This window comes from Pelodiscus sinensis, chromosome 12, assembly GCF_049634645.1.
Source record: "Pelodiscus sinensis isolate JC-2024 chromosome 12, ASM4963464v1, whole genome shotgun sequence".
NCBI lineage: Eukaryota > Metazoa > Chordata > Testudines > Trionychidae > Pelodiscus > Pelodiscus sinensis.
The window spans coordinates 9,742,686-9,768,721 of NC_134722.1; the positions used below are offsets into that span (position 1 = coordinate 9,742,686).

Sequence of the window (26,036 nt, forward strand, 5' to 3'; positions counted from 1 at the left end):
ATGAATGGATTTAAGACAGCAGGAGTCTTCTCCAAGGCTTTTTTCATCCTAGGCCTCATCTTCTGTCTCTGAAGATTGCCTCTCCACTCTTCAACTTAAAATGGATCCATTGCTAAGTGGAACTTCCTAGCTAGAATTCTCCACCATTAATTTCACCAAATCTTCAGCATAGCCTTGTTTGACAATACTTTACGTAATTGGATCATGGAGTGGTCACCTGACAAGAATGCTTTTGGGGGTATTTACTCCCCTGTTTATCAAAAACTCCTTTGATTTGTGTGTTTCAGATGCCTTTCAAACTTTCTGGATACATAGGATACAATAGTTGCCGATAGATGAACAGAAAAATACAGTTAGGTAGACAAATTAAATAGTACAGTAAAACATTTAACGGATTGCTTCCTCAACATCAATAGATGTTTAAAGGAAGAGCGCACAAGTGCCTTCGCTTCAATGAAAGCTAATGGAAAGCTTGTTCAACGGACGTTTCTACCCTAATATTGTGGATTCCAGACTATAAAACTAAACAAATATATTGATCTCAGGCAACAGTTCTGAAGCCCAAGGTTTTTGTTTGTCACTTTAAGATGATAGATTACTGCTTGAAGAACAAATCAATATATCTTTGAGTAAAGTTGAAAAAAAAGTAATCGAAAGGTTAGACAAATTGAATTCACTTTTCACCCTTCTGAGCAAAAAATCAACCCCCAGTCTGAGGTCAAGTATAATCTGGCCTTCTAAAGTCTAAAGCAATGAAGCCAAGAAATCATGTTCGATGGTGTATTTGATAATATTATCCCCTAGACTGCTCTCAAAGATAATCCATAATGTATGTTCAAAAAAGGAGCAATCATATGATCCAATGGACACAGCCTGTATTATATATCAAATTATGCCATTAATTAGAATAATTATGTTTTACGAAGAGACTCCCAGATAAACCACCATACCAACACCAAATTTCTCTACCAGCGTTACTAACAATATCTTTAATAATGAAAGCAGGAAGCTATTAAAAAAACTAAAAAAAAAAATTTCTTCACTCTAAGTTTATGTTTTGCTTTTCCTTTGTATCTTGGAAGGAGAGAACAGACTCTGGGTCAGTTTCACTACATGGCAATAATTATTTTAAAAAATTCCTACTGAATTATATATTTTTAAAAAAAATAATCATTAAATGTTTCTATTGATCTTATGTTAGAAAAGGCTGTTATTATACAAATCTAAATACAGGACCACATCCACTGCAAGTATCCTGTTAAGAACCTAATTCCTGGCCATGGTGAGAATGTCAAAGGGATATTCACAGTTAATGTAACATCTGTATTACCACAACACTGGGTTGTTATGCTTAGTAGCACAGAGTTGGTTTCCATTTTCAAAAGTATTTTACAAACATAGTGAGTATGGCTGAGCAAAAAGTTCCATTTAAATTGGTTTTTTTAAATGAAAAATGGGAATTCTCAGCTGATTTGCCCCCCAGAAAGTGTCTGCTTTCTTCTGAAAAAAAATGTCTGAATGCCAAAATATTTCAATTTATAATATTTCAAACATTTTTCTTTTCTTTTTTTTATTAATTACAAAAAATTAATGAAAACATTCCTCCCCCCCCACCCCACACACGTTTATTGAAATTATCAATATTGGAAAAAAAACATTTAACAGCCAGTTCTAGTAACAATCCAGATCCTCCACTTGCATCATATTTGCTTCACTGTGGGCAATGTAGCTTTTGCAATTTGCACCCAATGAGCATCTAGCTCAAAGAATCTGACTTGGGATGTCCCATCCATTGACCCTGCTATCACAATGTCACTGAGAACTGAAGTGCTTAGCACCCCACTAGTCATAATCAATTAGACATTATGACACCCATGTGAAATAAGCAAACATGTTATCATTTGTATACCTGGGGCATTGATGCTCAAAAGCTAAATGACTTTGTCACAAAGACAATCTTTATCTAAGGGTGGCAAGGAGTCCTGTGGCACCTTATAGATTAACTGAAGTGTAGGAGCATAAGCTTTCATGGGCAAAGACCCACTTCGTCAAATGCACGAAGTGGGTCTTTGCCCACGAAAGCTTATGCTCCTACACTTCAGTTAGTGTATAAGGTGCCACAGGACTCCTCGCCACTTTTGCAGATTCAGACTAACACGGCTACCCCTCTGATACTTTATCTAAGGGTATGTCTCCATTTCTGGGAGATCTACACTGCTACAATCAATCCACTGGGAATCCATTTAGTCTGTCTAGTGAAGAGATGCTATATTGACCACTGATCACTCTCCCGTCACCTCTAGTATTCCGCTAGAAAGAAAAGCATAAGGGAAGTCAAAGGGAAAGTTGCTTTAATCTATACAGCATGGTGTAGACACTGTAGTAAGTCAGCTTATGCTACGTTGACTCCAGTTATATGAACATCTGGAATTGCATAGCTTAGATCAGCCTAACCTCATAGGGTAGACCTGTCCTAGGTCAGAACTCAGGAGTTGCTGTGTTTGAGCCAATCTGTAGGTGATGCAGACTATTCATCTGTGATTAAATCTGAAAATCTCTTTGGAAACAGATGCTAGATGTAAGTCTCTAATGCCGTGAATTAGTAGGGAAAGATATTTCATTGCAGATGCTCCAAAACCTCCAGGATGATATGCTACATCTTGATTTAGCTACTATTTGTCGAGACAGAACTGTATATTGTATATAGAATGTAAATGTCTCATGTTTAGTAAACTGTCATTGAAGTTAACCAGCATTGAAACATTTGATATTTGCATATTTTACCATAATTTAATGAGAAAACATGTTGTTAGTTATGATTGTACAAATGAATACTTCTTCACTGATAAACATTTTTCAAAATCTAATGAGTGGTTGATGTTTCAAACAATGCTGTAATAATTGTGGGCCAAATTATCAGCTTATGTAACTAGGAATAGATCCAATGAAGTAAAGCTTTATTGAATCTGAGCCTTTTACATGCTGTGACTAGCTGTTCTACGTGCCTAAGACTCATAACACTCTGCATCATTATACTGACTTTGATACATACATCAAGGCTAGTAAATGTTACACCTAAATAGACTAATATTGTCAATTTTAAACTCCTCTTAAAACAGAGCTGCCAACCCATTAGGGAACTCATGAGAATCAGAAATCATTAGCACTATAAAGACAATACTATGAAAGCAGTAAATTTCGTATTATGATTTCCTGTACAATACATAAACACAGTCAAATTTGGATTCTGACCTAATTTACCTTTATATAAAACAGGAATAACTCTACTGTAGCTTATGGATAATAAAAATGTAAAAAAAGATCACAATCAAACTAAATTAAATATCTTTGGTGGAGCTTCTCAGGAAACCCTGATATATGGGACTGTATGGTTTTGTTAAAATTGAAATGTGTGGCAAAATCAGGTTGCTTTGGCCAGAATTTTAATTGCAGAGAAAATTAAGGAAAAAAGTTCCAGTGTCAAAACAGGTGTTCCATTGTTTTTGTAATCAAACATTTCTTTGGTTTGTCTGGACAAGGTTTTTCACTGAGAATTTTTGTAAATGTTTGACAAGATCTTATCATACAAAAGACAAGAATAAAATAACAATGAAATATTTTGACAGGGTCTACATGATTTTTGTGTTACTTCGTGGAAAACTTCCACATCTGGGGAGGGTTTGAAATCATGCAGTCACTTGTGAAACAGAAACTACTGTCCTCTGTACAGCCCAATACTAAGTAATAAAGAATTTACTCAGAAAAAACTATACACAGAGTAGGCTTTAAATGTTTTATGTGAGGCATCTGTTGCTGTTTAATAATATGTAGGTTTGATGACCAACAAAAGTTTTTTCTCCAAACAGAGGCAGCTGGAACAGACATATTATTGATAATATCACTACACTGCATTTTGCAATTATTTACTATTGTCCTTTCAATTTGTTATAGGAAGCCTACGTTAAGTGGAAACATGAACAAATTGCTAAGCAATAATACAAAAGAACATAGGGACAAAATCAGAAAGGTTAAAGCACAAAATGAGTTATACATAACAAGGGACACAAAAGACTCTGAACAGAGGTTCCTTAAATACAGAAGGACAAAAGAGACAAAGGAAAATGTAAGTCCTCCACTTAATGGAGAAGATGACCTAATAACTGGTTACATCAAGAAGGCTGAGGTGTCTAATGATTATTTCGCTTCAGTGTTCACTAAAAAGGTTAATGGTGACCAAATAAAGTTTCATGAAAACTGGTACACTGCCATGAAAAAAAAAATCAGTTTTGCCAAAATGGTATGTTCTGACTAAAACACATTTAATCAAAAACTCCTAAACACCCCTTTATTTTACAGATGGGGAAACTGAATAAAAATATTGGAAGTGAGATCTCATGGTGGCACAGGTGAACGAAAAACCCAGTTCTCCCAACACTTCAATTAAATGGTAAGGCTTTTCCTTCCTCTACAAGACATTTTAAAAATAGTATAAAACTTTATTTTTATATTAATCACAAAAGAAATCAGTTATAGAATATTTCATTGCTGTAAAGCTAATGCATTGTATTAGATAACTGTCAGTTTTTTGTGTGGCCATAAAGCATTAGATAATATCCCTCTCTAGTCTTCAAATGCATCTTTAAAGCATCCTTCTTACCAGCCGCTTTCAAAAGTTATCCACCAAGGACAGATGGAAAAAAAAATCAAATATTGCATCTCTTTGATACTCCATATCCACCCTTTCTGTCATGTGTCTTCTGAACCTGCGTTGTCTGTACTTAATTCAGATCCTGGTCCTATATTCTCTACATATCCTGCAAATCCAATGACATCAATGTAACTTATTGTTGTGCAAGAAATATAGGCTCAAGCCCTTCGTTTGTTTTGCAATACTCTTGGGGTTCACTAAGGTACATGGTTTCATCAGTTTAATGCAGAGTACAGACCACTGGCAGTACTCACATGGTAACAAAGGGCTTGATTTTCACACAAACCTACGAACAAGAACATACACGTTGTATTTTCTCTCTCTAATAGATAATTATTGAAAGCCATAAGAGAGAAGTGTGTTTCACCTAGTTTGAACAAAGAGTAATCACAACCATGTGCACAAATTGAAATATCTTCATGCACAAATAGACATTCTCTAACCTAAATTGCATATGCAAATGTGTACGTTGCATGGACAAAGTACGGGTTGAACCTCCTTAATCCAAAACCCTTGGCACCTGGCTGGTGCTGAACCAGAGAATTTGCCAAATTACGGGAGGTCAATATTGTCTAGCAGCATTACCAACACTTCCACTGCTTACTGGACCCTTAGAAAATATTTAGAGGTAAATTAGAGCTAAACAACAGCACAAAACCCTGAGAGCCAGGACTGGTGGCTGTAAACAAATTTTATGGGACTGTGGAAATCGTGGCCACACCCATTGTAAGTGACATCTGACTAACTCAAATCATGCTGGGCCATGGATATTGCCAGACCAGCAAGTGCTAGAGAAGTTCAACCTGTAATGATTTTTTCTCAAGAATTTTCCTCCCAATCTGGTCCAATAGTTTTACAATTCTGTAACTCTTAGTGGATGGATACCACTAGAAATGAACCAACATAAATAAATTGGAAACATCAACTTTTCTTTTTCACTCATTTGTTTATGTTTTGCATTTTACTCATTGCATCTTTCACTTTCTTTTTGCACCCAGTTCCCCTCTCTAAATTCTGGATCATTCCCTGGATCCACTGTCTTGCAGGGTCTTGTGTACACCAAATGTTTCGTGAACATATTGAGACTATCTTGGGGAAAAGAAAGTGGGGAGGAGTAAACCCCATATTTGTCATAATTTTGGATCCTAAAAGTAGCTGACACTTTCTCTTTAAAAGATTAGAAAAATCAAAGTAACCAGCATAGGAATAAATAATCCTGCCATTCTCTGACAATCCATTTGCTATTCAGGTAGACATGTTCTCTGATAATAAAGGTAGTGTGGATCTCTCTTTGATTGATACTAGCATCACATCCTAGGGCAACTAATCCCACCTGTACTGACAATTTATCGGCCTTTCTCAACTGTGCATTTGGTGTACTGACTGCACCATAGTATTACTGTCATTGAAAATGATGTCCTATTGTTATAATAGCTGGCAACACAATTGTAGGATTTACATCCATTGGAGGGGGAGGACAGCACAGAGGCCAGACCCAAACGTAAAGTATTGAAGCTCATCTGTCTTTGACCCAGATCTTAAATTTCTGGCACATGACTGCAAGCTGTTGGGATTTATCACCCTCCGTATGCACAAGAAAGGACTCAGATGAAATACAGTTCAGTGGAAGCTGACAGTTGACTGACTTACAGTACAAGTCAGCCGAGCAGCCTACAGGGCTGGGATCCTGCAAACAGGAAATGGAAAGGTGAAATAAAAAACTAATAATTTACATCTATATAAACAGGAAAAGACAGAGCTGTTACAACCAGTAGCACATCAAAAAAAAAAGAACGAGATACCATCCTACTCTGGAAGATGTCATGCATGTGAATATGTTTCTTCGGGTTCATTTTCTTTGACACTGTCTAAATTATGCTGAAGCACCTTTCAATTAACTGATTATAGGGATGAATGATATCCCTTGTGTTCAAGTCATTTGAATCTTTTAAGCCCACCCTGCCCCTCAGAGGGCGTACAAACAGATGCATAATCAGATACATTAAATCCCTGCTAGCTGAGCTAATGCATAAATAAAATTCCCTATGCAAAGAAGTAGATACAGAATTATACAAACAAACTTGAGTCCCTGATCTTCAATACCCAGAAGGGAGTCCACAACTTCCTTGAAAATTCATTTGTTCTTTAATTGAGAAATATGCTTATTTCTAATTAATAAACCAACGGTAGAGTGCCCAAGCAACCAAACACCCTTGCTTTGATAGTTCTATGCCTGGAAGTATATTACAGTGAACTTATTTTTCAACACGAAATGCAACAGCACAAAAAATGTCATATGTTCTGTATCCTGGACAATTAACATTGGCCAAGTCAGGTGCCTGTAACCGTTTGTATATTGTTGTGTGGATAAAGCTGCAGGAGATGACCGGCCAGTTTAATCTGACATGCAATGAACAAACAAACAATTTATTCACAAAACAGTTAAAAAGCAAAGGGCTTTTTGCAGTTTCTTCAGTTCTTACACAGAACTGACCTCTGCTTCTCAGGCTGTTGTGAGCTTTTCCATGATATAACCTATTTCTAAGGAGAGCCCAGCATAATTGAACCCCAGAGTGGACCACAGACTACTGCTTCCAGTCTTTTTCATGTAGCAGCCATTTTGGCTGCACACAGCTGCACCGGAGATTTTTTAAAATGTGCTCAATACGGACTGGGCTGGATGCAGTGGCTTGGCTGGGAACTTGTTAGGGACAAGATGCTCCAACTGGTCTTGCCCATCTCTAACACCCTTGATTTCAAGACAGATTAGGAATGTTCTCTGTGCCTATACAGATATCACATCCAACTAGTTGCTGCTATGCCACCATGTAATATATATAGGCACACCATCTCATTTGGACCTCATTGGAGGTTTCGGATAAAGCAGGGGCGGGGAAGCTTTTTTGGGGTAGGTGGCCACTGACCCATAGAAAAAAATTAGTTGGGGGCTGCACACTAGTAAGAAAAAGTGAGAAGCCCCTGACTGAGAATGAGAAAGACACTTCCTACCTACTCCTTGCATACTAGAGTATAGGGGAGTCCAGATTAGTAGAGTTTGTATACTCCAGCCCTGTGGGTGGGTGGCAGGGGGGGCTGGAGTACCAGTGCAGGCTCTCTAATGCTGAGCCTCGGGGCCCGGATCTGGGCAAGCAGGGGGCTGGATGTGGCCCCCAGCTAGAGGTTCCCCACCTCTGGGATAAAGGGTGGTGTTACTGTATGATGGCTTATAGAGAACTCAGTCATAAACCAGGACCATCGCCATTTATTCTAGGCACGGTACAAATACATCCCGGCCTCAAGGAGTTTATAATCAAAGTAACAATTAGATATATGCTACTAGACTCTACTGCAATACGAGTTCACTATTATTAGTAGTAGTAATAGCAGCAATAATATAATTAGCAATTGAAGATTAAATGACTTCATGGCCTGTAGAAGGATACCACAAGAGAGACACAGAGAGCCTAATTATGAGAGCACAAGCACAATCCTTGAGGCTTAATTACATTCAAAACAAAACAGACTGACAGAACTGCTCCCCAAATGCAGAATGTGTTCCAAAAAGGACAGATAATGGAGCACGTGCTGAGCACCAGTGGGAGCCTGCCCGGGAGAGAATATATGAACAGACACAATGAGGTCACCAAGGGTCTGCACCGGAGCATAGCAAGTGTGGATTTCAATGCACCATGCGATCGTACAACCACCAAATTGAAAGTGCTCTAGATAACCAAGAGGCTAAGTTTTTAGGCCCCCTGGCAATTGTCACAGCCAAACTGTTCAGGCCAACTGTATGAACACAGTTTTTGTGGACAAGATGGCAAATAAGACCATGTTAATTGATGTTGCCACACCAGCAGAGAGAAAAATATTTTATAAAATGAAACAAGAAAAGACGGCAAATCCTGAAGAACTCTGCCTCAAAGTGGAACCATTTTGGAAAACTAGATGATCATAGTGATTATTGAATATGTGGAATGATTCCCAAGGGCCTGAATAAGAAATTCAAGAATGCACCCAGTGTTCAAGACATCATGAGCAGCAGCATCCAGGAGACTCTTAGGCACTGCGGGAATTTTAAGAGAAATCAAAGCATTTGAGCATAGCTACAATGCAGGAATTCTGTATAGGGTTAGACAAAACTCCCAACTACCAAACCTACAAAATCAGTTCATGATCAGATTTGTTTGTATCTCATATCCAACAGCATTTCCCTTTTAATGTTTAAAGATCTGGTATGTTGTGAAGGCAATTTGTTTAAAAAACTCTGATGTAATAATGAGGGATAATAATACATATACACAATTTCCAATATCCACTGAGACAGAGTCCTCCAACTAGTGGAACAGTCCTCTGTGGTAACTATTGGCTTCTGGTTGGCATCTGCATTTGAAAACCAATATATCATTGTAAATGTCTGGCTTGTGCAGGTCTTGTATTTATTCTAACATGGTATACATTAAGACACCTTAGAAATCTGAAACTGCTAACACCACACATAAGAGAGATTCCATTACAGGTCACACTTGTTCAGCAATATTGTTAAACCCTGGTGAAAACAAACTGACTGGTGCTGATAGCTTACACGCTTTCCAAAATTTGTGCCACCTCAAGAAGCTCCAAGAAAGACAGATTTATTACAAGAGGGCAAAACCATGTTCTTTACAATACTCATCTGGCAAAAAGTACAAATCAAACATAATTGTGAGCAGTGTTCCCTATAAGCTGTGCACTTGTACAGCCACTGAGGAGAGATTCAAATGGCACCCAGCTGATTAGCAGAGTGCCCACAGGTAGGTTTTTGTTTCTACTGGTGGTGCATGTTTAGATATGCCTGGGTACACGTAGAAAAAAATATTCTTCTCTTGGATATAAAAAATCCACACATGGATGGAAAAGATCAGAGAAAACATTGCTGTGAAAGCTTGATAATTCTTTCAGTTGCATTGGTGTAAACCAGGAACAACTCCACTGAAGTCATTAGGGTTAAACTAATAAAAAACAGGAAGAGAAATACACTTTTTGCCTGAGTGTTGGCAGAACATGACCTTTTATATTGGGACCAAAATATAGTGATGGACAGAATTATTCTATTTATAACATGGTTAGAATCTTATAATTGCAATTTATTACCAAGAGCAATATTTTATTTTTCTCTATCTTACTCTACTCAGCAACTTTCATGAACTGAAAAAAATATTCCAACAGTGGAATACCGTGCAGACTTCTATATTACTTATGTAAAATAAATCAACCTTACTGGAATCTTCCTTTGGAAATCTATTGGTCTGAACCCCTAAAAGTCACATCAAAGGAATTCATCATGTTTTAATTTTAATTATAAAGTGTATTTGATGTGATCATCAACTTGTTCTTTCATTGTTTTAATATAAGACCATCACTAGTATCAGCAATACTGGTACTGTCTAATTTCCTTAAAATGAAAGATTATGACTGACCAACACTATTTCTTACTGTTTAATTTTAATTTCTTCAGTTCTTGATTCATGTGTTTCATATTTTGTTCTCACAATGGTCATAATCTATTGTGAAGAGGTCAGTTTACTGTTGACACCTCCTGGTGGCAAAGTATTGCATAGCATCTCTCTCCTTATTGGGTATCTCCTAACAATAGCTGTTCCGTCTGTGGTGCCCTGTTTTTTTTCCCCCTGTGATTTGGCCCTCCATTCAAGTTACTTTAAAGTCTGTCTTGTTCTGGGTTATTTCATTAACAAAATGCAAGGGGACTTACACACACACACACACACAACCCTGAAGAAGAAACAGAGCTGGATAATTTCCCCTCAGGATTGTCAGAATCTAGCCTTCATTTTCCTCAGGGAAGAGCGTTCAGGCAGTGATTATCTGGGAAGCCCTTGCCTTCAGTCAGCTGTTTCATCAGGAGCTGAGGACTGAAGGTTTGTTCTCTCCCCTGGTCTGCCAAGATATGTGCTGCACTGCTTGCTTTTAAGCTCCTCTTTCAGTCTATGCATGCTTTGCAGGTATGGTGAGGCCAGAGCAGCTCCTTAACCCCTTGCTGACTAATGTGGGGCTAGCATACCTCCTCACAGACTATTCTGACACTAACACATTTTGTTGTAGGCAGTATTCTGTTCAGTGAAATGTTTTGCCACTCACCAAAAATGACTGTATATCTTTCCATAAATGTGTATAAAAAAAAATTCAGGTTTCCCAGTCTTACTTAGAGTGAAATTCAACCCAAAGCAGAGATCCAGTATAAGGAGCATGTGCCACTTGATTCCCACTTGGGCCCTAATTTGTGGATTTAAGTGGTGCACAATTCTTGTGCTTCATGTGAATTTCTCCTTCTTATGCTAAGTTTGTGTGATTTTGGTTCTAAAATTAAGAACACTTCCATTATTTCAGCCTTTCAGGAGACATTAACTTATGTTCAAGATATAATGGAAATGCCATAAAATGACCCAAACCATGTAAGCAGAATGTTAGTAATCTTCTGTGATTGAAAGAATGCATGAAATAAGGAAAAATATGGTCTTAACTGGTGGAAGGAGACTCAAAGGCCCTTAGAAAATACCTGATACTGCTTTTTCCTGGTTTCACCTGAAACATAATCCTTGAATGTTCTCCTCTGCAGGAAGCCCTTTACAAAAATTGTGTCTTTTCTATCAGCTGGCTGCAGGAAAGCTCTTAAGAGAACCCCCATAGTTTTCTCCCCATGTTGTTGGAATCACAAGTCAGAGGTAAGAAATAAGCCTGCAGAGCTTACCAAATTCAATGCAATTTTAGTCATTTTAAAGCTTAAGTCATCCTGGGTTTTTTTTTTCTGCACATCAGCAATGATTGCAAAGTAAAAAGAAATGCACTGGGGGGGAAATATTATTATAATCCCTCAGACATACATCAAACAAAGATGACTGCAACAACGTGCATACAGAAGAAAAAATGACTCGCTCCCTCTGCCAACTTCTCCAGATGTATCTTCATGCAGTTTACCTTGGCAAATGTCTTTTGATTTTCACCTTCCATAGGCAATTTATATTCATTTCTGCACCAACTTTGTTATTATTATTAGGCTAACTGAAAAAAAAAAGAAGGTAGCCTTGCGTGCTGTATTTGATAAGTGGAAACTATCTCTCTAACCCCATTTTCATTTGTCAGAATGATAGCAACATACAATTATGTAGCATGTGGCTATCAATAATACATGCTCAGTGATCTAGACTCTTCTGCATGCCTTCTCCATTTTTACAAATTATTATTTTATGATATTGAGCATTCCTCTAGGCTACCGTGCTTATTGTTGTCCTGGGTGCCACGTTACATGTCCCTTTATTTCTAATAATTTAGAGATGTCTTCTATCAGTTCTGCTTTAGGGCTCCTCTGTTGGAATGCTTTGCATTCAGGCTACTGTGCTTAATGGAAAAGAAGTTGCTGTTTTTAATGCAACACTCAAGCAATTCACATACTCATGCCCCTGGTTAGGCTTTGAACCCATTGGGCTTGTAACATATTGTTACAAATTCCATAATCAAGTCAAATGTGTTCAAAATCATTTCTGCTAAATGCTGCCGGCGAATGAAATGAAAGGTCAATTCAGTTCATTTAAACAGACTGAAATGGGAGGGAAAAATCAAATTTTCATCAGCTGGAAATTGTCAGGCATTTCCAGAGGATCACTCCCCTCTAATCCATTAGGTGATTGACCTCTGTTTTGCAGGAGTAGGTGGCTTCTCCATCTGGTGGCTTGTGACCAGGTATAGGTGATGAGGGACGTCCTCCTTTCTTTATGAGGGTGATGGAGCCTTAAAATGATGGGAAAAGGATCTCAAAAACTTATTTCCTCTTGTAACATGGCATAGCAATATGGAGAAAAGGTTAAAAAAAATCACAGCACTGTAAAGTATGCTGGGCTTGATGCAAAGTCCACTGAAACATAGAATACTAGAACTGGAAGGGACCTCAAGAGATCAAGTCCAGTCCCCTGCCCTTATGGGAGGGACCAAGCAACATAGATCATCCTTGATAGATAACCTGCTCTTAAATATCTCCAGTGATGGAGATTCCTCAAATGCCCTAGGCAATTTATTCCAATGCTTAACCATCCTGACTGCTAGGAAGTTTTTCCTAATGTCCAATCTTAACCTCTCTTGCTGCAATTTAAGCTCATTGCTTCTTCTGCCATCAGAAGTTAATGAGAACAATTTTTCTTCCTCCTCCTTGTAACACCCTTTTAGGTATTTTAATACCACTATCATGTCCCCTCTTATTCTTCTCTTTTCCAAACTAAACAAACCCATTTCTTTTCATCTTCCCTCAGAGCTCATGTTTTCTAGACCTTTAATCATTTTTGTTCCTGTTCTCTAGACCCTTTCCAATAGAAAGAGGCCCATTGATATCAAGGCTTTGGGCCCATATATTACATGCGAATGATACATACATTCAGTGCATGACTAAACTACAAAGAATTTTTGAAAGAGGATATGCAAGTTCTGCAGGAATTTGCATATCTTCTTCTGATCGCATTTTCGAAAGAGGCTCTTTTGAAAATGAAAGTAGTCTGGATGAGGGTTTTTTTGAAAAAACTCCCTTTTTCGAAAAAACTGCTCTTCCTAAAAAGAGGAGATGTGGTGTTTTTGAAAAATGGTTTTTTTTTTCCAAAAAACGCATCCAGACTACTTTAATTTTTGAAAGATGCTCTTTCGAAAATGCAATCAGAAGATATTCCCGCAGAATTTGCATATCCTCGTTCGAAAAATCTTTGTAGTTTGTTGTGCCTTCAGTCTTTTATGTGAACTAGGAACAGTAGAAACCAACTCTAAAGCAAAGTAATTGAACAAAAAATATTTTTTCAAGGTTATCCTGAACAAACAACCACAAAAATTTCTTTTGTAAGATTTTGACAGTTGGCTCGCCTGAAGAAAATGACGAGTCTGCTCTACACCACAGGTATCTAATGTTGCAAACCATAAATTAGCTCCAGGAAAGAAAAAAATTGATAGGGATAAATATTTTTATAGCACCTTTCATCCAAACGATCCTAGTGAAGATTGCAAACCAATTTATAAGCTCTTGCACAGGCTTCCATTTGATGTATGCACAATTTTGCAGTCACAAATAACTGGACCAAATTTTTTGCTTCTTCAGGAAGATGAAGATACTAACATTGCATAGGTCTAAATAGCTGTTAGTATCCATAGTTCATTGTGGGTTCAAAAGAGAAAGGGCAATTGTTAGTAGAGACAAATTGTGCTTCCTCTGCTTCATCAAACCAAAAACCATGGAGTCCAGATTGAGGTCCAGCTGTAAGTGTTGCCTTAATTATATGAAATCACTTCATAGACCACTACAATGCAGCCACTTGTGGGATTAAGCATGACAATCATACAAAAAAAATTAAAAATGCATATCAAAACCTAGTTGAAATGTGACAGGTTTCGGTGGTAGCCACATTAGTCCATTTCAGTTCAAAGATCTTGGTAGGTAGGCCAATCCCAGACAACCCCCCATACTGAAACACATACTCACCACCAGCCACATACCCCACAACAGAAAGACCAACCCAGGAACCAATCCCTCCCACAAACCCCATAGCCAATTCTGTTCACATATCTACTCTAGTGACACCATTACAGCACCTAACCACATCAGTCATATCATCAAATGTTCATTCACCCAGACATCTCCTAATGTGCTATATATCATATTATACCAATAATGCCACTCTGCCATGCACACTGCATAAACTGGAATATCTCTATACAACAGAATAAATGGACACAAATCAAGAATGGTAACATACAAAAATTGGTGGGAGAGCATTTTAAGCTCCCTAGACACACAATTACAGATTTGAAAGTTGCAATCCTCAGGCAAAAAACCCTTCAAAAACCAGCTACAATGTAAAACTGCTGTGCTGTAATCCATATACAAGCTTGACACCATCAGAATGAGTCTGAATAGGGATTGGAACTGGCTCATTGCCACCGGTTATTTTCCACAGTACGTATTCTCACCTTCCTATCCACATGTCCCCTGATTGAATTAGGTCTGATATATCACTCCCATCTTTGTAAACCCTACTATTTGTTTCCTTTGTCTTTCACTTCATGCATCTGAGAAAGTGAGTTGATAGGGCTGCTTCAGGAGCTGTTGGTTATTGTCTCTGGCTTGTGGTTATGGCTAAGAAGGGCCTGCATAGAAAAAATTGTAAGTAACTGTGGCTATTTAGGAAAGTATTGCCTGGGACAGAACACAGAAGACAGAATGACTCTGCATCTGAAGAGAGGCAGAGTGATCTGCCCAGTGAACTAGAACTGCTGGCATTTGGTGGGGCCAGCTCCAGTGTCAGAGGGCTTGTGTAGCTTGTTGCCTTGCCTGGACTGACACTCCCCCCCCCCCAAACACAAACACACACACACACACACACACACACACACGGTGCTGTCTCCAGTCCAGCCTGAGATCTGCAAGTGCACCCTCATGCAAGCAAGCATCTGGGACTCTGAGTCTGAGGAATACGATAATTGGTGGCAGTGTAAATGCCAGTTAGACAGGTTTCATTTATGTCTGTGTACTTTGTTGATTAAGTTGTTAACAGACTAGAATAAAATCAGAGAAACAGGGTTTAAGTAAAAGTGTGTCAATTCTAATGTAATCAATTAGATATATATCATATATATAGTAGCCCAGTGTCTGAGAGTCTGTAACACCAAAATGCTGGCTGTTCCCTCTGGGCTGCATGGGGAGTGAGGGGCCCAACGGCTGCTTGCTCCGCTTGCTCCCCTGCGGCGGCCTGGCTGAGTGGTGCAGAAGTCAGCCGAGTGCCACAGTGGGTGGGGAAGGGGGCGGGGCAGTGACGTGTGGCATGACAGCAGCTCCAGGCCCCACCGCCTGGCTGTGAATATCACCGCCCCACCCCCCTTCGCCTCCCACCGTGGCGCTCGGCTGACTTCTGCGCTGCTCAGCCAAGCCGCCACGTGGGACCAAGTGGTGCAAGCAACCATTTGGGCTCCGCACCCCCCCATGCAGCCCGGGGAGTGCGTAGCCCAAATGGCCATTTAGGCTCCGCGGTCCCCTGAGTGAGAGGCAGGAGAAGTGAAAGAGAAAGAGAGAGGCAGGAGGTTGAGGAGAGCTGAGAGAGAGAGGGGGGAGGCAGTAGGAGGAGGAGGAGGAGAGAGCGAGAGATGGAGCGAGAGACCGGAGGCTCAGGAGAGAAGACCGACGTGGAGGAGAGACCTGAAAATCCCGTCTTATGATGGGCTAATTGGCTAGTTAATAATTGTTACTTTGGAGTTAGATCCAGATTATTACTGGAACAAGGTTCCTAAGACACACTGTTAAGTGTGCATAGGGGACAGCCAGGTGTAGGCACTGCAGCAAAGAGGTGGAGAGGGGATCCCCCAACTATCCAGCATCACCACTGGGATACTCAGGATTTTCTTTAATATTAAAAACATAGGGTGTCCAGGCACACAGGAGAGCATTGCCTGCTCCTGAGTAACCTAGGAAGGAAAGAGGAGTATTACACACATGGCAAATGTTGCTCCCTATTCAAAAGTTTCTGAAGGTTTGTGTTCTGAAGGACGCCGATGGATTGCTAAAGCAACAGGCTGAGCTGAGGAGGTCTGCAGGAGCTCAGCCTAATTTGTTACAGTCTCTTAAAATGTTCGCTTACTGAGCTGGGGCGCCACAGGAATGCTGACTCATCTAATGTGGTCTCTGTTGGATACCTTCCTCACTCAGCACTTGGGCTCACAACCTCATACCGTTTGGTTATATTTTAGTTTATTCTGGTAGTTTTTAATGACATTTAATGCTTCACAGCCTTCCACTTACAGACATCTAGACAGACTTGTGTTTTCTCATCAGGATGTGAGGTTTTGGCAAAGGTAAGTTAAATCCACAGTTATACTACTTTTCCTCTCTCCCATCAAAGATCTGAAGTATTTCTTGTTCAAATGCATTACCATAGCTGTGCAGCTGCACTTAATGCTTATATTAGAGATCACTGCACAACCTATAAATAAAAATAAATGCATTCTCTTGTCCTATGTGACAAGAAGCTAACACGACAAGTCAGGACTTCAAATGGCTGGGAAAAGCAATTACAGAAACATGAGATGGATGGTCATTTGGGTCTTCCACACCTAGTCTAAATCATGACCCTTAAAAACTTGACGACTGTTTGGCATTGAGTGTACTGAGAACACAGTCTATCTTGTTGACCAATACTGTATCCTTATAATCCCACATCTGTAACTTTCTTTTGTCTCATCTTATACCTGGTGGCTGTGTCTAGACTGGCAAGTTTTTTCACAAAATCATGTGATTTTGTGGAAAAACTTGCCAGCTGTCTACGCTGGCCCTTTGAATTTCCGCAAGAACACTGACGATCTCATGTAAGATTGTCAGTGTTCTTGCAGAAATACTGTGCTGCTCCCGTTCGGGCAAAAGCCCTCTTGCGCAAATCATTTGTGCAAGAGAGCCAGTGTAAACAGCACAGTACTGTTTTTTTGCGGAAAACCGCATCTAGATTGGCCATGGACACTTTTCCGCAAAAAGTGCTTTTGCGGAAAAGCATCCTGCCAATCTAGACGTGATTTTCCAAAAATACTTTTAACGGAAAACTTTTCCTTTAAAAGCATTTTCGGAAAATCATGCCAGTGTAGACGTAGCCAGATTATAAATTTCTTAGGGCAGAAAAATTCTTCGTACAATGTTGAGCCCTATCGGCTCCACCTCCTGTCAGTATAAAATGGCAGCTCAAGTTCACCACATTGACTAAATATTGTGAAATCACCTAATATATTTGTTCATGTTTATTGTTCTTTTTTACTGTCAGAATTGACAGACACCAGAATGCTTCTGAATTTTAGCACTGAGTATGCAAACATATCTCAGTTATTTCTTCCACAAGTCACAGTGGGATGGAGTGAAATCCTGCCTGAGGCTTAATAATCAATTAATTGTTGTACAGGTACAATAGATGTACCCAATTAGTTGCTCCTAGGCAAAAGGGTTGGGAGTTGTATCAGGTGATAACTTAATGGACACCAAGGACCCATGATTAGGGAGAGAGTTAACTGTGAAGTGAGGAATCCCAGGGAGAAGAGGGAGTCCTGTAAAATTGCTAGACCCGGAGTCTGTATGTGAGCAGAGATCTCAGAGATACTCATTCTGAGAAGCCCATGCTCAACATCAGAACTGAGGGAGAAAAATCTGGAGTTGCTGAAGAGGACTGAAGCCGGAACCGAGAAAATTAGATTTGTTAAGGAATGCTGAGTATTAGTTTGCACTTTTGTTGCCCTCAAAGAGGTTGGACTTAGAAACTTATCCTCTTCGGGGCAGAATTACACACAGACTGATGACCTGCAGGATGTGCTGGAGTCAAGATTCCTGAAAGATCACAGCTTGATGCAAGGGAGCCCTCTAATGGTGAGTGTGCACACAAAGAAAGTGCAATGATTAGAATGTAACCAACGTAGTGGACAAAATGGTGTCTCTATTACCCATTACTTTTTGTGTTCACTTCTGGAAGCTAAGAATTAAAATTACAAATGATCCTATTTTCCCCTGCTAAGGAGCTCAGGGAAAAGTCTTCAGGATTTATTTTTAAAGGTAGGTGGGTTTTTCCAAATTTCTATAAATATGGATATTTTCAGAATATTTAAAGGCTGCATTGGTTGGCAGGTGTGAAATTCACTGTAGAGGATGTTGGGTTGTTATTGTTAACCATGTAACTCCAAAATAGTACTGAGCTGTCTGGAAATCATTAGCAGGCATTGTTGATGATAGATATGACAATGCATACTCAGAAATTGCTTTCATTGCCATTTAAATTAAAAAAAATGCATTGAAGCTGGCCACTTGATCTCATTAGGTAGTCATAGTCTGTATTGTACTATTGATTGGTTTGTACAAAGGCATTTTAGAAGAACTCTGATAGCTACGCATGAGTAGTCAATAACCATGAAACACTAATTTTATTATTTCAAATACAGTGGGCATAGGGGAGGGGCCAGAGAAGGAGGAAGGTTTGTTTTGAATTTTTACAGTTCACTAAAATCTGAACATTCAGAAAGCAATATTAGAAAACAGTTGATTTTCCACTTGGATAACTATACCACACTTCTAAACAGGACTCTAATTTATCTCTGGTTAAAATGAAAATATGGCCAATTTTTTAAATTGTCATGTTGGTTCTTAGCTTGTTTGTTAAATATGGCAATATTCAACATCACACATTTATCTTAATACCTCTCTGCATTAATCTTATGGGATATCAACTTATACTGCAATTCAAGTTCAAAATCAAGCAGGGAAGCAGAACCATGTACTAGTACATCCTGGAAGCTCTGCCAATGAAAGTTTGTACAAAGATTAATATGTTTACCAAAGGTTTAATATTTTAAAGAGGAAGTATAAAATGATTTTCCTGGTTCACACAAAACACAGCGCACACTCCTGAAATGAAGTGAAATTAGCATTAATAGTTCATAACGGAGTAATACATTTGTTTTCATTCTTCATCCTGATTCTACTATGTCGATAGCCAAAATCACTTAAAACATAGGACAATCCTTCAGTTTTCACTCAGCCACTAAGGATTATGGGTATGTCTACACTACCACCCTACTTCGAACTAGGGTGGTAATGTAGGCAACTGGAGTTACAAATGAAGCCCGGGATTTGAATTTCCCGGGCTTCATTTGCATCTCACCAGGTGCCGCCATTTTTAAATGTCCGCTAGTGCGGACTCCGTGCCACACAGCTACACGCGGCACGAACTAGGTAGTTCGGACTAGGCTTCCTATTCCGAACTACCATTACTCCTTGTGTAGACATACCCTATGGGATTTAGCTCTTTATTTGATGTAGGTACTATGATAACAGTCTTAGTGTATCCTGCACTTTCAGGTTGAATACTAGTCTCAGAGGCTCACAGCAGCCCTCAATTTAGACACTGACTTGTTATTTGTTGAGCTACTCTCCTCATTGGCTAGCATGGGGAAAAGAGGGGAAACCAAACTTCTTAGCCTCTGTGGCCCCTTCCAGTGATACAGGGTAGGACAAACCCTTGTACCAAAGCCAGTCTCTTCCTAGTACTGATATGGGGAGTTGGTTGTGGGGAACCCGGGACTGCCCTCTACTCTAGGTTCTAGCTCAAGGACTCTGTAATAGCAGCTGTACATAACATTTCTAGTAACAGCTGTGTGACAGCTATAAATTCCAGGGGCACTTCCCCAGAACTTCCCTTACCACAGGTTCTTCCTCCTGGTATCTGCTTGTACTTTCTTCGCCCAGAATCTCCACCACACTCACTCTCATCAACTCTTTCCTCACACACTGAGCAAAAAGAAGAGAAGCCCTTTTAAACTGGTCTCAACTGGTTCTTAATTGGCCCCTGGGTGTTCTGATTAATTTAGCTCCCTTCAATCTGAAAGCCTCCTAATAGGTTCCAACTGCTTTAATTGGCCTTGATTGCTCTGATTGACTCTAGCAGATTCCTACTGGCTCCGGGTTAGCCCTTGGGTGTTTACCCTAGGAACAGGAACCTATTTAACCTTAGCCTTAATATATGTCCCCTCCAACACTCTCCTGTATCCCTCACAGTACAAATCTATATCTATATAGACATATAGGTGTGTGCCCAATTTTAATCTCACACCACTGTCATTCTAGTGATTTTAACAGGCATTTCCCCTCACTTGCACTGGTTTCAATGAAATCAGAATTAACTCATTTATATTTTCTGATAATATAATTATCATTCACAATTTAAGTGGTGATATCTCTGCAGTGCAATGCAAAAGCTGTTTAACAACTCACAACAGTATTGTACAACAGCTGAGGACAGGAACAGAAAAGAAATAGATTGAGATGTAACTGCAGCAGGAATTTAAATAGACTGGGTATCTAATTTGGAATTTGGCAAGGGCATCTGTTCTAAGACACCCTCCTCCCCAGATTTATAGAAAATACCATCAGAACCACATATAAACATCACCAAATTTACATTAGAAAATGTTCAGAAAAATTTCATACTGGCTTTTGCCTACACAGTGTATTTTTTTATCAGTGTTCAAATATATGCAATGTTGCATTATCTCAACAAGCCCTCAAATATTAGTTCATTTTCCAATACACATTCTATTTATTCTTGATATTTACCTACCCCAGGAATTGCACAAGCAAATAAATCCTGCCAGAAGCCTATCTGACTTTGAACAGTTATAGTTCCCACCTGAACTGAAAAATCAATACTTGATGTATTTAGACCCAACCTTAATCCCCTGCTCTGGTTTGTCTCTATGGATAACTCAGATAAAAACAAAAAAACATAAAACTCATCCTGAATTTTCTACCCAAACTATGCTGTTTCTAGGGTTTCCCTGTAGCATCATAAGGCTTGTTTCTACTATACCAGGGATCAGCGCTGCAGTGATCAATCCACCAGCTGTTGATTTATCGCATCTGCTTAGGCCATGTCTTCACATCCTGGAAGATAAATGCTGTGGAGGTTGATCTTCTGGAGTTTGATTTAGCAGGTCTAGTTAAGACCCACTATATAGAATGCTGAGGGTTCCGCCATCAACACTGGAACTCTCCCTTGTAAGGGAAATCAACAGGAGCATTTCTCCCATCAAGCTCCTGCTTTGAAGATGGTGCTGAAGTTCATCTTAAGGTATGTCAACCCCAGCTACGTATTTATATAGCCGGAATTATGTATCTTAAGCCACCCTTCAGCTATAGTGTGGACCTGGCCTCAGACACAATAAATCAGTCTCCTAGCAGTCTCCCATCAATGGGAGAGCAGCCCCCACTGACCTTACTGCACACAGGATTCTGTGGAAAGTACATCAACTTTAGCTACGCTATTTGTGTAGCTGAAGTGACATAGATTAGATTGACAGCAGGTTGCTGTATACTAGTCCCCAGAGATAATTATACTCTGCTGAAAAGGCTGGATAGAGTGACTGAGAATATAAGAATGGTCATACTGGGTCAGACGAAAGACCCATCTAGTACAGTATCCTGTCTGCCGATAGTGGCCAATGCCAGGTGCCTCAGAAGAAATTAACAGAACAAGCAATCATCAAGCGATCCCTTCCCAGTCACCTATTCCCAGCCTGTGACAAATAAGGACACCATTTGGGCCTAGCCTCCATGAATTTACCTAGTTCTTTTTTGAACCCTGTGAAAGTCCTGGTCTTCAAAACATTACCTATACACAGAGTCAGCACAAATCCTTCCGCAATGGAACTAATGTACAGGTATCAGAAGGCAGTACATGGCGTATAACTGATAGTGGTTTACAGAAACATTAATGAAGTCAACATACCTGTAGGTGACCCTTCCATGATGTGTCCAATGTATGGTCCTTCCCTGAAGATGGGTCTGTTGTCATTCTGATCAATAACAATGATATCTAGAAGGACTGGGCCTTCAATACTTTTGCCGCTGACATCGGTGATTTCAACTTGCAGCTGAAGGAGCGAAGAGATAGGAATAAATGAATTAATTAATTATCATGAAATAAGCAAGGAGCAAGGAAAAGACAAGCTTACATCAGCATTTTTGTGGAACAAGCCACTGGCAAACTGAGTACTTCGGTCACAAGGGAGATTCTTTAGGACTGGGCTAGAAGCAAAAATGGGTTTGAATGCAAGCAACAGAGATTCGTGTGGTGACCCCCATTAGGGAGTTTACCAGTGATTTGCTAAATTTACTAAAGAATGCAGTGAAGGGGAGAAAAAAAGAAACATAATTTGATACTAATGAAGTGAATACTTGCTTAGAATCAGTCCCTTTACTTCCTTCAAAGGGAAATACACAGTACCATGTATAAAATAAATGTCAAGTTAATTAAATATTAGAAGATATAAATAAGATGGTATAAGAAAAGGTAAGAGTAACCCATTGTAGAGTAAATAAATTACCTCCCTCATGAAAGAGTGGAATAAATAACCACAAAATTTGATTCAAGCTCTATGTACTTTGTCCTGAAAAGAAAGATATGAAGGAAATAGCTCTAATGATTATGACTGTTACACCAAGTCACCCCACCACAGCTGCCTTCGACATTTTTTTTATGCCTCCTTGTTGTTTGTTTCATTGTTTGTTTCCTTTTATGTAGCAGAAATGGGAAATTGTCTGTGAAATCAGCAGCCACAATTTCCCGACATGTCAAATTCAACAGCACACACCTCAAAGTCAAGGTGCAGCAAAAATCTAAGGCATGCAATGCAAGATACATTTCTTTCCATTTGTATGGCACGTGGCTTTTATTCCAATGTAACAAACTGCTATCTCAGCCATGAACACAGAGAGAAAGTAATAACAGGGATTCATTGCAATGCCTATTTCTGCATCCAAGCTATAAGAGTATTAACCACTTTTGGCACTAAAAGCGGGGAAAGCAAAAGGACCAATCAGATCAGGGTGGGATTTTGGCTAAAGGGTATCAGAAACAATTCTGTGTTAACTGACACACAACGCTTCTGAACTAAATGTTTGGGATTTCTAGCAAAAGTTGTTGGAATAGCTTCACTAGCCTCAAAAGCTACATAACATGTATTCTTGGGGAGAAAAAAAGAAACTACTAAATTGGTCCATGGTGGCCAGAGCCAATGGTTTTTTTTTCCTTTTTGGCAAAATGGAATAATGAAAATATTATGATAGAAAACTATCCATCTGATGTTCCTTACTGTGAAGGGTATTGTGTGCTTATGAACTGTGTTTGCTTAGCAGCTGAGGGCTGAAACAATGCATGACATGTACTGTGTTGTAATGAATTGTGCCATTTTGAAAGATTCCACTCTTAAGTAATAAACATTCTTCACAAAACCTTCGTAACCTCCAGCACTCAGTAAGCCTTTCATTCAGGGTCCATTTTCAGGTTTTCCTTTCATATCAACCCTGCTTAACACACATGACAATCTATCAGCTATTACTAGTACAACAAGTTCTCAGAAAATAACCTGCCGGTGTTTATGTTGTGGGCTCTAGGATGCTAATTGGATTTTCAGTTGAGAAGTTAAGAGTTCAAATAGACTGCTTCTTGGTGACATTTTTGGTTACAAAGTGTTGCTGTCTTTTGGAAACAGACAGCTTGCAATGAAAGGAAAAAGGACCCAGAATCTCTTTGGCATTATACATATATATTAGCTAAACTCGGAAGCATGGTAACTATAATGCATAGCTATTAATTTCATGATTTGTCCTTGTTCCATTGTCAGTTCCTAATATAATTTGCATCTGATGCTAAATTCAGCCCTTGCCTATATCACTTTAACCCAAGGTGCAAAAGACTCCACTGAAAAATTATATCTAGAGCATTGCTCAGGGCATTGATCAGAATTGGTCGGACTCACCACAGTTGTCAATAATGTGCAACCTATGAAATCTTGGACTGACACTAAATTTGGCCTCCCCAGTCATAGTCCCATTTCCTTGATGAGAGTGGTACCCTCCTCCCATTGTAGCTGAATCTCACTCCACTCCTTTGATATCTCACCACAACTTCTGATTTAAAAATATATATATATTTTCCAATGTGCTGAATATTCATCTAAACCCACAGATCTATCCCATGCTTGTATCTCAGGTAAATTCAGGTAGTATTCACAGTGACAGAAGGAGCTCTTCTAGGTAATGGTAAGGGTACGTCTACACAGCAACTTTATTTTGAAATAACTACAGTTATTTCCACTCAGCTGGGCCCCAGCTGGAGAGGAAAGGGGGCGGGGTGCTGACGTACACGGCCAGGGGGTGTGGCCGTGTATGTCACTGCCCCCCCCTTTCCCTCCCGCCATGGCGCTGAGTGCTGCACCCCTCAGCCGGGCCCCAGCGGGGGAGCAAGTGGCGGCAAGCGGCCGTTTAGGGTTCCCATCCATGGGGAGCGTGGACCCCAAACAGCCGCTTGCTGCCACTTGCTCCCGTGCCGGGGCCCAACTGAGTGGCTCAAAGCGCCATGGCGGAAGGGGAAGGGGTAGGGGCTGGGGCGTTGACGTACATGGCCAGGGAGTGTGGCCGTGTACGTCAGCGTTACAAATGCACAGATACTGGGCTACTATATTTTCAAAATAGGGGGCCTCCAGCCTTTCCCCGGGTGCCCTGGTGGCTACTCTGGGCACAACCAAGAACACTTCTCTCCCTCCCCTCCTCCCCGGAGCCCTTAAAGGGGTAGACTCTGGCCACCGTGCCTGTGCCAGCTCCAAGGCTGCCAGCCCAGAGCCAGCAGTCACTGCACCTGACCCACTGGCCCCAGCATGAGCCAGGCAGCCAGTGCTAGCCAGCCCTCCACCGCTCCCCAGGACCAGTCTGCCAGCTCCCAGGAGCCTGACAGGGGATGGAAAAGGTGGGCACCTGCCTGGTGCAGTGCAGAGATCAGGAATCTAATTCAGGTTTGAGAGGATGCTTCCAACATCCATGATCTCCACACTAAATGGAGGTACATGGCCGTCTACCGGCGGATGGCTGCCAGCCTGGACACCAAAGGCCACATGCAAACCCAGGAGCAGGTTGAGGTTCACATGAAAATAAAGGAGCTGCAGCAGGCATATGCGAAGGCCACAGGGGGCAGCTCCCAACCAGGGGCAGACCCAGACCCCTGCCCCTATTCTGATGCCATGGACCGCATCCTGGGGGGGCAGGACGATCCGTGCCCCCCAGGTGGTTATCGACCCTGGGGCAGAGTTTGCTGCCTCCTGCTGCTCCAGCCCTTGCTGCCTCCCCAGCTACCGCTCCTCCTCCTGGATGCCACAGCCCCCGCACTCGCAGTGCTGGGAGACAGTTGGGCTGGCGAGACTCCCAACCCTGAGCCCTGAGATTCTCCTCCCCTTTCCTCCCCGTGCCAGCTTCCTCCTACCAAGTTTCCCCCTCCCCTCTCCCACCCTCCCTCTTCCCCTCTCCCACCGTCTTTCCCCAGTCTCACCTCAGTTTCATTCCCCCCTGGCCACCCCAGTTTTGTTCAATAAAGAGGCTTTGCTGTAATGAACACAAGTGTCTTTTATTGTACAGCAGGAAGGGGGGTTAGGGAGGCGTAAGTGGAAGGACCTGAGGGAGGAATGAGGCACAAGCCCCCAGTGGGGCACACCAGGGAGACTGTTACTGCCTGTAGAACGTGCTGCTAGGCTCACAGCAACACGTCCAGGAGAAGCACCAGAGTGCCCAGGGGCGGCTCCAGCTCCATGCTGCAGAGTCCTGTGGTGTCCTGAGTGAGGGCAACCAGAGCATGTAAAGAAAAAAATGCTTTGCTGTCCCTCAGCAAGGTAGGCAAGCAAGCACGGAAACCTTAGAACCAGCTGTCCGGGGGAAGGAGGAGGGAGGGGTTCCCTTTAAGCA

At 40.7% G+C, this 26,036-nt stretch overlaps 1 protein-coding gene across 1 annotated transcript in view; it reads right to left on the bottom strand.

Annotated features, from left to right (window-relative positions):
* CDH13 (cadherin 13) overlaps positions 1-26,036 on the bottom strand; it is a 963,918-nt gene that overhangs the window by 377,909 nt on the left and 559,973 nt on the right. Inside the window, exon 6 of the mRNA XM_075939988.1 lies at positions 22,033-22,177. Coding sequence (XP_075796103.1) covers positions 22,033-22,177 — 145 coding nt within the window. The remainder of the gene's footprint in view (positions 1-22,032; positions 22,178-26,036) is intronic.